The sequence below is a fragment of the Toxorhynchites rutilus genome, chromosome 3 (assembly GCF_029784135.1).
Source record: "Toxorhynchites rutilus septentrionalis strain SRP chromosome 3, ASM2978413v1, whole genome shotgun sequence".
Lineage (NCBI taxonomy): Eukaryota > Metazoa > Arthropoda > Insecta > Diptera > Culicidae > Toxorhynchites > Toxorhynchites rutilus.
Window position 1 is genome coordinate 166,485,615 of NC_073746.1, and position 14,134 is coordinate 166,499,748.

Genomic DNA, 14,134 nt, shown 5'->3' on the forward strand with positions numbered 1-14,134 from the left:
GAACAATTTAAATGTGGGGAAAATAATGGCACAACATAGATATTGCAGCGACGGTAGGAAGGATGCTCGTTTTATATTTTCCCCAGGAATAAATTTATCTCGAAGCTTTTGGGGTAAGTTCTCGTACATCAGGCGTAGTTTTTATCTGGGAATACATGCATAGAAATATTTACTGTTTTTTTAAAAACATAGTGCTTGAATTGAAATGAAACACGCTTAAATGATGTTTATTCCCATGAATTTCGATTATGCAACAGACAAGTCTGTATCAATTTGACATAGACCAGGGAATTCACAAAATAGTCCAACGGTGTTGAATGACATTACGCACAGTTATTCGTCTGTTGAATGTTTCTTTCACAAAATCAATTGTGGCATGTTGCATCGTCTTAATAGGTAGTGCACTGAGCTAAACTTAGCTGGCAAGAAATGAGGAAAAGGTGATTTGTAAAGATTTTCCGAAAACTAGAGAAGAAAAATCCCGACAAAAAAATTACTCTTCTATGAATGGAGCAAAGTTGCGCTAAAATGGCTAATTTTCGTGTTAAACCACAGCTTCTCCATTAAATCGATTGTGTTATAGTGGCGGCAGCGAAACCAACCGACGCGGAATAAACTTTTAGTTTTTCATCCAAGAACACAACTGTCACCGATGAAAAATACTTTCTTCAAGTCCGGCTTGAAATGTGCTGCACTTTGACGCCACATTCAACCCGGAAACAATACCCGCATTCACGAAAGTTGAATGATCGAACGGAATACCAATTAAAAAAATTGCTCTGCTGTTTTGCAATATCTTCCATTGTATCTTTCATTCTTCTGCCAATAAGCCCGAGCAGGTTCTTAGCTGTTGCTAGGAACATGTCAACATGTCGATTTAGGTCATTGAACGGCAGAAGTGCTGGTGGGCACTGTCGGATCGTCGAGACCGAGATTTTGAGCGTTAATAGCTCCTAAAAAAATGAACGAAATGGTATGATAAACACTTCATTCGAAAGATAAAATGTCTACGCGTTCTATACTTGTTATTTTCTGATCCAAAAACATGTTTCAATAGTCTTATATTTGCTTTCAAAACAGGCTATTGAAATCACCAATCGGTATATAAGCGAGCGCCGCTTGGAAATCCACTCAGTTCTAATTGAACAGCGATTGGAGCATGTTGTCGCTGTTGTGGTGAAGCTCTACATTTATCATGAAAGCACGGATGAACGGTGTCACCAAGAGCCTGTTTGTGCACCTTAGGCCAGAAGGGAATCCATGAGGAGGAGAGTGATGCCACAAACGGTTCCCCGGGAAGATCTCGAAGCAGCCGCTACACACACACACACACACACACACACACACACACACATACACGCGCGGAATTCTTTCCGTTTGGATGCCATTCAGCATCGAGATAGATCCGGAAAATAATCTGCCAGTTCCTCTGGGAATTTAAAAATACATTCAGGTGAATGAGTTTATTTGAATGTTTTCTATCCATGTAACACTGTGACCAAATATGTTTCAATCAAGTGCTATTAACAGATGGTTATCGAAATAGCATAAACCACTGGTGGGCTTCCAGTATCGAGGAAAATGTTGAAATATCCAATCGTTACTGAAAATAATCTGCCAGTTCCTCTGGGAATTTAAAATTACATTCATGTGAAAGAGTTTATTTTAATGTTTTCTATCCATGTAACAATGTGACCAAATATTTTTCAATCAAGTGCTATTAACAGATGGTTATCGAGTTAGCATTAACCACTGGTGGGCTTCCAGTATCGAGGAAACTGTGGAAATATCTAATCGTTACTGAAAATAATCTGCCAGTTCCTCTGGGAATTTAAAAATACATTCATGTGAAATAGTTTATTTTAATGTTTTCTATCCATGTAACACTGTGACCAAATACATTTGGTTTTGTGATTTTTCAATCAATCGCAATTAACAGGATAGCTTCTGAAGATTATTCTTCTCCATCAGTAGGATATTTCCGTATCCATTATTGTATGCGCCCGCAATCGATTATTGCTCAGTCGCCGAAAGTTCCGAGCTCAGAGAGTTCATTCCCCTCTAGTTTGCCTTCCAAATTGCCATCGTAAACCACGCCTTCTCTCGATTCAATCACGCACAAAAAGCATACTTAAGCGATATTCTGGTGGTGAGACGCATTCATTTATCGTGAGGACATCAACAAGACAACATCGTTGCTGAGGGTGCTAGAAGGCGAAGGATCGAGATCTGCCCTGAAGCGCAAGCAGTTTGTTTGAAACTGTGAGGGATCACAGAGAAGCCGATCCTTCAGGAGAAGAGAAGGTGACCATCGAAGCAGCCGCTACACACACACATACACGCACGGAATTATTTCCGTTTGGATGCCATTCAGCATCGAGAAAGATCCGGAAAATAATCTGCCAGTTCCTCTGGGAATTTAAAATAACATTCATGTGAAAGAGTTTATTTTGATGTTTTCTATCCATGTAAGGCCGATTACACATTATCCGGTTTCTGCCGGACCGGTTTGAAACCCAAATGGCAAATTTCGATCGGACCAACCTTTTCACGGCACCGTGATGCAGCCGTCTACAGCGACTGCAATGTCCGGTGACCGGACAAGCATTATACGCGATGACCGTAGAATAGTGTCGACGTCTGGTGGAGACATCGGTTTGGGAAAGCAAATCATTCTCTATAAGATTATCACACCTCAAGACAGTTTTAAGTTGTTTAAATTTTTAATGAAAACTTTTACTTCATATTATTTGATTGCTCAGAACCTGTGGTATTGATTCTTCCTTAACCATTTTTGTATAGTTTTCTTGATATTTTAACTACAACTCATCATTGTAATATACAATCATTATCAGACACAATTATTGTTCAGGAGGTTTCCCAACTTGCAAAAGAACGTATTACTTTATTACATAAAGAACACATTTCATGAGAAGAAGTTAATTTTCATTCATAGTTTTTATTTTAAGATATGTGTTTAATGCACCTGAAAATCCATTATCACTATCATTTCCCAAAAGCGGAGCACGAAACTCCATGCCATGAAAGCGAATTGACAGTTGTTTGTCATGTCTGTTAGTATTAGTACAATTCAGGCAATTTTTCGTCTAATGTAATACTATGTGTGCACTATTGACGTTTATTTGTTGATTTTCAAACCAGTTAATAATTTGCAAGTGATATGGATGCTGAAATTTTTATTTCACTTCTTCAACAACTACCAGTGTTGTGGAACTAATTCTGTGATGCAAGTTTCTGCTCAAAAAGAAGCAATGGTCACAGGTGCACGATGTCATCATTTAGCATATTGCCACGGACTGTGTTATTAACGGTGAGTGATGTCTTTTGACAAGCAGATCGAGTTATTTAATTGACTTCTATTTTTTGTTCACAGGCAACATCCCTTATCTGAAATAATTATTGAACGAGTTCGGGGATGTCAAACAAATCTTCAATCGGTTCATGGAGGGGCGGATTTCGAGCGGCTTTATCGAGCTGAATGAGAAGGTTAGTTTTTGTTAATTTGAACACACTAAAAATAATTCTCTCGTCTAATATTCTTTGGGTATTCCAGTTTGACCTGACCGGCGACGCGATTGACGACGAGACCAAGGCACTCCAGCCAAAACTGTCAGATATGTGCTCTGTGGTCTAAATGTTCCAATGCCCGACGCCAAAGCATCGGTTCTGTCAGAACGAAATTCCAGCTTATCTGATTCGGTCATTCTTTGCCCCGGATCCGCGTATTGATAGCTGTGATGCGAATTGGGCTCGAGAAGCTGCCCCTGCCCCAGGATTACGTGCTCGAGGAATTGCGGCATATGTTGAGCTCGTTCTTCGACGAGGATCAGCGGAAGCAGCAATGGAATAGTGTTTGAACGAATTATGTTATTTTAATCGTAATTTGTTTACTGTATTAATGAAATAAAAAAAAACTCTAGAATGAATGGATGTGTATACATTCTCTTGTAGGTAAATTCCAAAATAATCACAGGAAGTGAACACATTATACATATAAATAAATAGTGCCTCTGGCTTGTAACGGAATGTTATTATTATTGGTTCATCAAATTGCACTTTTATCTAACCGTGTTTCTGAGACTGTTGAAAAATTATGTGGCAACAGAGCGTGTGATATAATCATACTATTCGTGTATGCTTGGAAACGAAATAATTATGCGTATGAATGAATAATTAGCGTGCACCCGTGGCCGAGTGGTTAGCGTCTCACATTATCATGCCGGGTGTTCGGGTTCGATTCCCGTTCTGGCCGGGGGATTTTTCGTCAAAGAAATTTCCTTCGACTTTGCACTGTGGTTCACGCGTATTCAAGAGCTTGCCCTTCGGAATACATTTAAGGCGTGTTATCTGGCTTAAGAAATCTCAACTAGGTATTAATAAACGACGCTAGTTAATACATACGTTGAGACGGCAAAAGTTCCACAGAGAACGTTAACGCAATTCAAGAAGAAGAAGATGAATGAATAAACCGCAGCTGGACTAAAGTTAGTTTTTTAAACGTATTCTGAAGTGGGGCGGAAGTATTCATAGGTACGGTAAGAACGCCGTTATGATGCAGGATGTGTGTAATGTCCGTGAGGCCTGGTCTCACTTTGATCATGCTCATGGTGTGCTACACTCCAACATTCGGCCTTATGTTCGCTCGTGGTTGCCGCAGCAGCTGTGGGTTTAAGGTTTTCCGTCTGCACCCAGCTGCATGTAACCGGAATATTTGAAGCAATGTTTACCTGTCAAATCCACATATAAATAAATGCATATATGTGTTTGTGAGAGATGTACGGTTTTGTGTAGCGCGAGGTCTCTTTCACATTGTTGTCCGGTTTTCCGTCCAAACCCAGCGGCGCTTTTTGAAACCGGTCCGGCAGAAACCGGATAATGTGTAATCGCCCTAACACTGTGACCAAATATGTTTCAATCAAGTGCTATTAACAGATGGTTATCGAGTTAGCATTAACCACTGGTGGGCTTCCAGTATCGAGGAAAATGTGGAAATATCTAATCGTTACTGAAAATAATCTGCCAGTTCCTCTGGGAATTTAAAATTACATTCATGTGAAAGAGTTTATTTTAATGTTTTCTATCCATGTAACACTGTGACCAAATACATTTGGTTTTGTGATTTTTCAATCAATCGCAATTAACAGGATAGCTTCTGAAGATTATTCTTCCCCATCAGTAGGATACTTCCGTATCCAATATTGGATGAATAAAACCTTGTGCCTCCAACGTAACGCTCTCGTTTTCGAAGTTCTCCAAATATTCATTCATTCAGATTGAATTCAGATTCAACTTCAAACAATTGATCTCTAAATCAACGATAGTTCTACGTCACCCTTGCGGTTATACCATAGATATAACCCACTTCCTGTTTTTTTCACTTGGCAAGATGGCGGCACGCTAATGAGAAAAACAGGAGATGCATGTATTGGTTACGTTGCTGATGGTTATGAAAAATTGAGATCAGCTTCTGTGTAGTGGTAAAAACAAAAGGCGTTTGGATGAGACAAAGTTTCGCAGTGAGTTTTTGGAATGATGCAGTGTTGGTTTTGTATCATTTGTTTGAGAGAAGAAAATAAGAGTGTTGCCAATACTGATGATAGAAAGAGATGGGGCTGGTATGGTGTGCAACATGGATTAATTATTATGTGCAACAGATTGTACATACACAGAGAAAAAGTGCTGGCTGGCCATTACTGGTGGTTGTTTTACGGGTGTAGCTAGGCTATGTATGTTTACGTGCGGGAGAGAATATTTAGTGTTAGTGAAGAGTTTGGTTTTGTACCAAGAACTTAGCGGGTTATGTACCCATTATAATGAAGGATGGTTATGTACCAGAAAAAAAACGGATTGGTGATGATTGACTATGTATGACGGTGTCAACAAAAGAACGGGTTGTATACCCACAGTCAATAAATGTTTTGGTTAGGTACCACAACAGAATGTAAACAAAATTGACTACCAGAAATCAATGATTTGAAAGAGGGTTGTGTACCCAAAGCAAGAACGATTGTTAAAAAAATAGGGTTGTGTACCCGAATGAAAATGTTTTTACCAAATTGTACTATCAAAATTTCGCATTTTTTCAATATTTTAGGCTAAGCGAATAATTATGCAACGGTGAATCTGAGAACAGAGAATTCGGAAAGGTAGGTGGAATATTTATTAATTTGGTGAGTTCAAAATGAACTAATCGAAAAAATCAGTGGAATACTGAAGATTAAAAAAAATATTGACGACCATGACGATCATATGGGTTAAGTTATTAAATGTATACAGGCACGTCAACAGATTTATTTTGTTATGCTAGATTTGAAAGATTAAATATTTGCTAGATTATTAAAGCTACGGTTAATATTTCTGTTCTTTATTCTAAATTTGCAATAGCATGAGCAGCTCTAGTCGAATCAAACCTTTTGATGTAACCATTGAAGCAAGCCGATTACCCACCGAATGGGAAACGTGGAAATTTGATCTAGAGTAATTTTTTGTGGCTCAAAGGGTTGAAGCGCAGTACGAGAAGCGGGCACAGTTGGCTTATCTGGGAGGGCCGGGCCTTCAATGACTACTGAGACACCTTCCTGGAGTTGACAGCGTTCCACATGTATCAGTTGATCCCCCGTATTACGATGTAGCCGTTAAATGCCTCGACGAATATTTTGAGCCTTTCCGCCGCAAGACATTTGAGCGACACCTGTTTCATCAAATTAATCAAAACCCAGGAGAGCGTTTCACAGATTTTATTATGCGACTTAGAAAACAAATTGCTAGATGCGCTTATGACTCCGCGGTGATTGAAGAGCTCATTGCAGATCGTATAACTCAGGGATGTAGTTCGGAAGAGTTGCGTGCCAAACGACTTCAGAAAGATAGGTCCTTAGAAGAAGTTATCGCATTGGGAACAAGCTTGGCGGAATCATCACAGAAATCATTAGATATGAGCAGAAATTCGGCAATCAGGAAAGAGCATAAAGATGTCAACGCAATTCACCGATCTAATCCAACCCGAAGATATCCTCGGTCCGATATACGTCTCAGAGGGAGTGCCCAACCACGGTATCAGCGAGGTCCACCAAATGAAAAGTTTATTTGCTATAGCTGTGGCAAGCGGGGTCACATCCAAGGAAGTAATGATTGTCCGGCACGAACAACGAAAGAATCGTTCATTGGGCTAAACGGTGCTACAGTCGAGGTCAAACAACTAAGCGAGGACATGAGTCATCTTCAACACTCAATGATCCGAAACCAAAGCGTATTCGCGCAGTTGTCGAAGAGTTGCAAAAGGAACAAGCAGAATACGTCTTTTATGCAATGGGGCGGAACGTATTCGTGTTCAAGATAGGTGGAGTGGAGGTACCGATGATCATCGATTCGGGCGCGGATGTCAATATCATTAATCGAGAGATTTGGAATCAAATGAAGGAAGCAGGAGTAAAGGTAGAAAACATGTCCACCACAATCGATCGAAATTTGATGGCGTATGCATCTGCACAACCCATGGATATTTCTGGAATGTTTATGGCGGAGATTGAAGCAGGAAGGAAGGATTTCGCAAAGTTCTACGTGGTCGAAAATGGTCAACAGTGTTTACTGGGAGATCAAACAGCTAAAAATCTCAAAGTTCTAAAAGTAGGATTCAACGTAGGAGCAGTGAAGGATCAGAAACTAGAGCCATTCCCAAAGTCTCCAATGGTCCCAGTCACCAAAGATTCGGGAGAGATTCGCCTATGCATTGACATGCGTCAGGCAAACAGAGCGGTTTTAAGGGAGACGCACCCATTTCCTCTGGTGGATGAACTACTAAGCTCAATGAATAGAGCAGTGCGTTTTTCTAAAATAGACATCAAAGATGCTTACCATCAGGTGGAAATTTCCGAGACATCCAAGCCTATTACTACTTTCATCACGAAACATGGTCTATTCAGGTAGATTTTACTACGATAATTCATTGATCACTACAGATATACGTTTCTTCATAAATATATTAAAAAAATCATTTTTCTTGGTTTTCTTTTTCTTGTTTTCCAAATGCTAAATATATTTATTGATAACAGGTACCAACGTCTAATGTTTGGTGTTAGTTGTGCACCAGAACTGTTCCAGAAGGTGATGGAATCTGTAGTTGCTGGACTGGACGGGGTAATCGTGTATCTTGACGATGTTGTTGTTCATGGGAAAACTCAGCAAGAACATACCGAAAGATTAATGGCTGTTTTACAGAGGTTGGACGAATATGGAGTGCTGCTGAATGATAAAAAGTGCGTGTATAACGTGAGGTCCCTGGAATTTCTTGGCCATATACTTTCTGTTGATGGCATCCATCCAACAGAGAGCAGGGTAGACCTAATTCAGAGATTGAGAGAGCCACGAAATGTGTCCGAGTTGAGAAGTTTCCTAGGGTTGGTCTGTTACGTCGGCCGTTTTATTCCAGATTTGGCTTCAAGAACTGATTCTCTAAGAAAGCTTCTTCGGTTAGGCGTTCGCTTCCAATGGACAGAAAAAGAAAGGAATGACTTTGAAGCAATTAAGACCGCTATCTGTAACATCGACTATCTGGGCTTTTTCAATCCCAAAGATCGTACGAAACTTATTGCAGATGCCAGCCCAACGGGGCTCGGAGCAGTTTTACTGCAGGAAGATGCGAATGGTAGTACCAGAGTCATTGTCATTGCCTAACTCAAAGCCCTGACAGATATTGAAAAGAAATATTTTCAGACAGAAAGAGAGGCACTGTCACTGGTATGGAGTGTGGAAAGGTTTAAACTATACCTTCAAGGTATAAGGTTTATCTTGTTGACGGACTGCAAGGCATTAGAGTTTTTGTTTAGTCCTAGATCGCGCCCCTGCGCCCGTATAGAACGATGGGTCCTTCGACTACAGGCTTACAATTACGATATAGAACATATACCTGGCTCAGCGAATATTGCGGATGCCCTTTCCCGGCTAACAGTAAACTCTCCGGAACAATTCGATGAAGGTGGTCAAATATACGTACGAAATGTTGCCGAACAAGCGGTGCCAGTTGCACTAACTTTTCAAGAAATCACAAATGAGACCAGAAATGATGAAACTATCCAGGCAGTGGTCAAGGCTCTTGATTTAGCCCTGAAGGAAGAGTTTCCGAAGGTATACAGACCTTTTGAGACTGAACTATGCAGTGTTGATGGAATACTACTCAGAGGTAACCGACTCGTTATCCCAGTATCACTGAGAGATCGCGTGATAGAACTAGCTCACGAAGCACACCCCGGGTTTGCGACAATGAAGCGTCGTTTGCGGCAAAAGGTATGGTGGCCATTGATGGATAAAGCTGTGGAAAACTGTGTGAAACGATGCAAACAATGTACGTTGGTCTCTTCACTGGGAGTTCCAGAACCACTTCAGAGAACTAAAATGCCCGTAAAACCGTGGATCGACATAGCTGTGGATTTCATGGGCCCATTGCCATCTGGTCACAATCTCTTAGTTATAGTCGACTATTTTAGCAGTTTCATCGAAGTCATAGTGATGAAGCAGATCACTGCCAAGCACACTGTCCAAGCTCTTCATGAGTCCTTCTGTAGATTCGGTGTTCCAGAGACAATGAAGGCGGATAATGGTCCACAATTTATAAGTGAGGAGTTAACAATGTACTGTCGCGAATATGGCATCCAGTTGCGTAGGACAAATCCTTATTGGCCTCAGACCAATGGAGAGGTTGAGCGAGCGAATAAAACTATCCTTAAACATTTAAAAATAAGCCAGGAATCTGGGAGTGTGGACTGGATCTGGGATTTACGCACTTTCCTACTAATGTACAATTCTACACCTCACGCAACAACCGGAGCAGCGCGGTCCGTTTTAATGTTTGGGCGAGCCTTACGCGACAAACTTCCAAGCGTCGATCACAGACGGGTCCCAATGGATGAGGAGGGGATTCAGGATAGAGATTGGACGAATAAACTCAAAGACGCAGAGTACTGCAATGCTCGCCGCCATACAAAACCCACAGAACTCAGAGAGGGGGACATAGTGGTCTCTAAACGAATGTGTAAGACGAATAAGCTATCAACAACTTTTGCTCCTGAAGAGTTCCAGATTACTAAATTGACTGGTTCAGACGCAACACTTAGTTCAACGGACTCAAATCGTATCATTCATCGCAACGTAGCTCATCTGAAGCCCCTGATGAAGAACACAGCGTCGGAGGAAGCAGATGCCAGGAGACCAGAAAATGGAGATGGTGCTACATCACAAGAGTTTCAGGGCAATGAACTTTCAGGCTCTTCTCTACCGAAGGACCCAAATCAACGCCCCTCAAGATCACTACGGGTTCCAGTATATTTGAAAGATTATCATACCGTTTAAGACTGTTGTGTAAAGGAGGGATGTCGGATCGTTCCTAGCTCCGACCCTTATTGAGTGGTACAGTTGGCTACCCTATGAGATGTCATGCGGTGACCGTGAACTTCGGAGACAGTAGAACAGAAGTGGACGAAAAGTGACTAATTGTTCGGAACGTGAGAATATATATATTTGAAACTAGTACATGTGTTCTACTTTCTTAAATAATTTCCGAAATGCTACAGGCACATCTTTCGAATAAATCCATATTCAATTATTAGCTACAATCATCACGTGTTACTTTTGCACATCACCTTTCAAAACCTGATGTCGAATATTTCGGACCCATTTACATTCGATCAGGAGACGGCGAACAGCAATCAAACAGGGCAGCAAGGCGGTGAATACTGAACGAAGATGCATGAATAAATAAAATAAGAAACATTATACAAGGAGTATGCTGCTGGAGGTATCAATTGGCAGTTTTATCCACTTAGTGCGCCCCACACAGCTTCGGCATATGATGTTGTCTGTTCGCTGTCTAGAGGGTATCTTATGGAAAATGGCGCATGTTCTATTCATCGTTGCAAATATCTCTGCGATCTGATAAGAAAAGGCGATGTTTGAATCGAAATATTTCCTCTCTCCTCTCTCAGAATGAACGTTGCACTTGATTCGTAGGGTAGTGCGGGGCAAAGGTGCGCACGGGGCACATAATAAAATTCATGAAAGTGGCAAAAAGTTATGAGATAAGAAGAGTTATTTTCATCTATTATTTTAATCTATTTTTTCAATTTTGGGGATGACGATTTAGTTACCTAAAATAACTGGAAAGTTCGGAGCTACATTGCCAAGGAAACCTTAATTCTATAGTTGATAATAGTGCGTATTCGTTTTTGTGAAAAAGGCCCAAAAAAAATAATAAAATGTTTTCAACCAAATTCTTAACGGGACCCACAAGAAGAAAACTAATTTGAAGAAATGCACTCCAGGAATGCTCGAAATGTCCTGACAGAGGCTTCGGTAGGGAGTCTTGAAGCGTCGGATTGCGGCAGTCCTCGGTATTGCTGAATCGGCTCTGAGGAAAAGGCTCATATGAGTAAGTAATTTATTATTTATTATTTTATCTTTTATTGACATTTCTACTTCTGCTGGGATGCGCCAACCAGCACCTAGGGCGGTTCAGAGGATCTGGCGAACCATTGCACTGCCGTGATCTCGCAAAGTGACGCAAGCGCCAAAATTGACATTTTACTATTGACATTTTTATCAAATAACTGCGAAGTTTTACAGAAATGTGAAAAAATTACCCCGTAAAAGCTTCGAAACGGAGTGGCGTAAGCGCCATTTCCACTGTGATGTGGCGCAAGCGCCATTTCTCTTATAATGTGCCGTAATTTGAATATGATGCTTGATCTGTTCTGATGGCAATAGAATGAACGAGCAAGGACAGCAAATTTCACATAACAACATCATCCGCACAATGAGAGTTACATGCCATCTGTCTTGTAAAAAACATTTTTCCTAAAAACTCGTCATGCCAAATATTTTAAACAAAAACAGTCGATCCTCATGCAGTGCTACATTTATAACAACAATTTCGTTTTAGAACTACAAATCATGTACTTAGAAGCTCTGTTTAGACGTCAAAGATTGAAATTCATAAAATCAAACTCATCCTTAAAGAAAAAAATATCCTAGATTGAAGTGTATTGCTGTTCTCACATATTGCACATAACGATTGTGACTAAATAGTTAAAACTAATCAATTTAATTGTTGATTACAAGGATTTCCCAATAGTGTCTTTTAACTTCAGGTATCAAGGGACAAAGCATATTGACGATGTTTACTTACCTCTCCTGCTCAATTTCTCTTCCGGATGAATTGAAGCTGAGTGTTGATCGAAGGGTAAATGTCGGATTTGGTGAACAACTGCACTCTTCTTAATTCTCCATCGAGACGCATCTTATAACAAAACTTAAAACATCCTCGCGAAAACTGTATTTGCTTTACATCGGATAATTTCTGACGGCATTATCATATTCAACAAGGATGTTTCCAATTGCATTTTGGATTGGACAAATCGGTGCTGTCCATAATTGTTAAAATCGTTTTCTCAACTACGTTAGCCTGCTCGACGAATGCTACAAAGTTGGAAAATGTGTAGAACTTTTCTCCATGATGCTATCTCATGCTACGCTCAACGGCGGAATTTTTTAGAAAGTAATTGGAAACAGATTCTCGCATATATTGAGGGATGAACGCCAATCTGTTGTGGAAACAGCGATTAAAATTTGCTGTTTTCACAAACAAATTGGCGATGGTAACATAGCCTAAATAAGACTAAATTTTTTTCAAAAATCAAGCCGATGGCAATGTTTTTCCATCAATTGTACACAATTTGTACAGATCAGATTTTCCTAATGTACGCGTATGCTGATTATACATGCGATTTTGTGAAAAGTCCCGTACTGAAAATTGTTTCCTCTAGCGCTTGCGTCACTTCACGAGATTACGGCAGTGCAGAGCACTGGATAATATGTTCTATGGTATGACTCTCACAGATTTATGGCGCCTGGTGTTTGATTTTACGGAAGCCAACAACCTCCAGTACGAATTCAACCAAGTTTGCAAAACTGGCAGGAAGAGATTGGGCTTCTAGTTTCATGAGGCGCAACAGCGCTTCAAGGCAAAGCGTAGGAATTCTCAGAACCGAAATCCAAGATGATAAAAAAATTAACAATTGCTTAAAAATAATTCAAAATGAATTTCAAATGAAAAATGTTTTTATTTTCAATTCGATAACGGTTATGTTTCGCTAATGTTTATGTTTTTACAATGAACAAATAAATATTGCTTATTTTTCAACAATGAGTCTCAAATCAATCAAGTGAAGGTAACTATTTATTCATAAATATGATTTATTAATAAAAAGAAGTCTGTTTCAAACGTTGGACATTTTCAGAAATTTTATATTGTCAGTTTCCTCTCTCCCGAAAATTTCCACGTGGTATGTGGATTGTAGCCGTGGGCTGGCCGATCCTCTACAAGCGTGCAGCTTAAGCGCCACTCCCGAAGGAGACTGCCCGCCAAGATTAAAGTTGCCCGGTTGAGACTCCCTTTGAGGGCGAGTTCAAGTACACTACTTCCGTAATGAAAGTACGGATCGCTCCAGCCAGGCCACGGAATTCTAACCAAAACAAGACTTTCAATTAAACCCCCATCAAACAGATTTAAACCTCAAAGAATTCAGTAGACTCCACTCATGCCTGAATAACGCTCATCATGGGCCAGGCCGCTACCCGTCCAGAGAAAGCGCAAACAATGGAAAATCTCATTCGCCAGAACGAACGAAACGATCACGACACAATTCATACAACATAAAAATGCATTCACGTTATCAAAGCTTCCTTCCTTGCTAGCATTCGACATCAACATATATTTGCGTAAAGTACCAATTTCATTGAACAAGTAACATATAATTTATTCGAATTCACATTTGTTTCCTAACTCCTGCTATCCTATTCCTTTCCATTTGAATTCTAGTTTGAAAGCTTTCTAAGGTAAGTGTGTGCTTATTCGAGCTTTTGTTACCCCGGGGTCTTTTATTTATCTATTGAGCGCATTGTATGGCGACGTCGACAATGACGCTCGGCAATTGCAGTTCACCTTTTAATGGTTATCTCGGACGCGAACTTTTCTCGCCGTCCGTTTCATCCCGACTTAAGGCAATATATAAAAAACTCCGTGACGTCCTCACCGGACGTCACCCTACGCACAAAAAAACTAGCT

General features: G+C 40.3%; 1 protein-coding gene and 1 long non-coding RNA gene across 2 annotated transcripts; both read left to right on the forward strand.

The window, feature by feature from the left end:
- The first annotated feature begins 3,161 nt into the window (after positions 1-3,161).
- On the forward strand, positions 3,162-3,954 carry LOC129779418 (uncharacterized). The gene is made up of 3 exons (XR_008743641.1): positions 3,162-3,331; positions 3,395-3,507; positions 3,575-3,954. It is a non-coding gene; the product is annotated as an uncharacterized LOC129779418 (long non-coding RNA).
- Positions 3,955-7,329: 3,375 nt separating this feature from the next.
- On the forward strand, positions 7,330-10,365 carry LOC129773631 (uncharacterized protein K02A2.6-like). Its single transcript, XM_055777270.1, has 3 exons — positions 7,330-7,943; positions 8,073-8,665; positions 8,876-10,365. The coding sequence occupies exons 1-3, from the start codon at positions 7,330-7,332 to the stop codon at positions 10,363-10,365; spliced, it is 2,697 nt and encodes an 898-aa protein (XP_055633245.1).
- Positions 10,366-14,134: the final 3,769 nt, after the last annotated feature.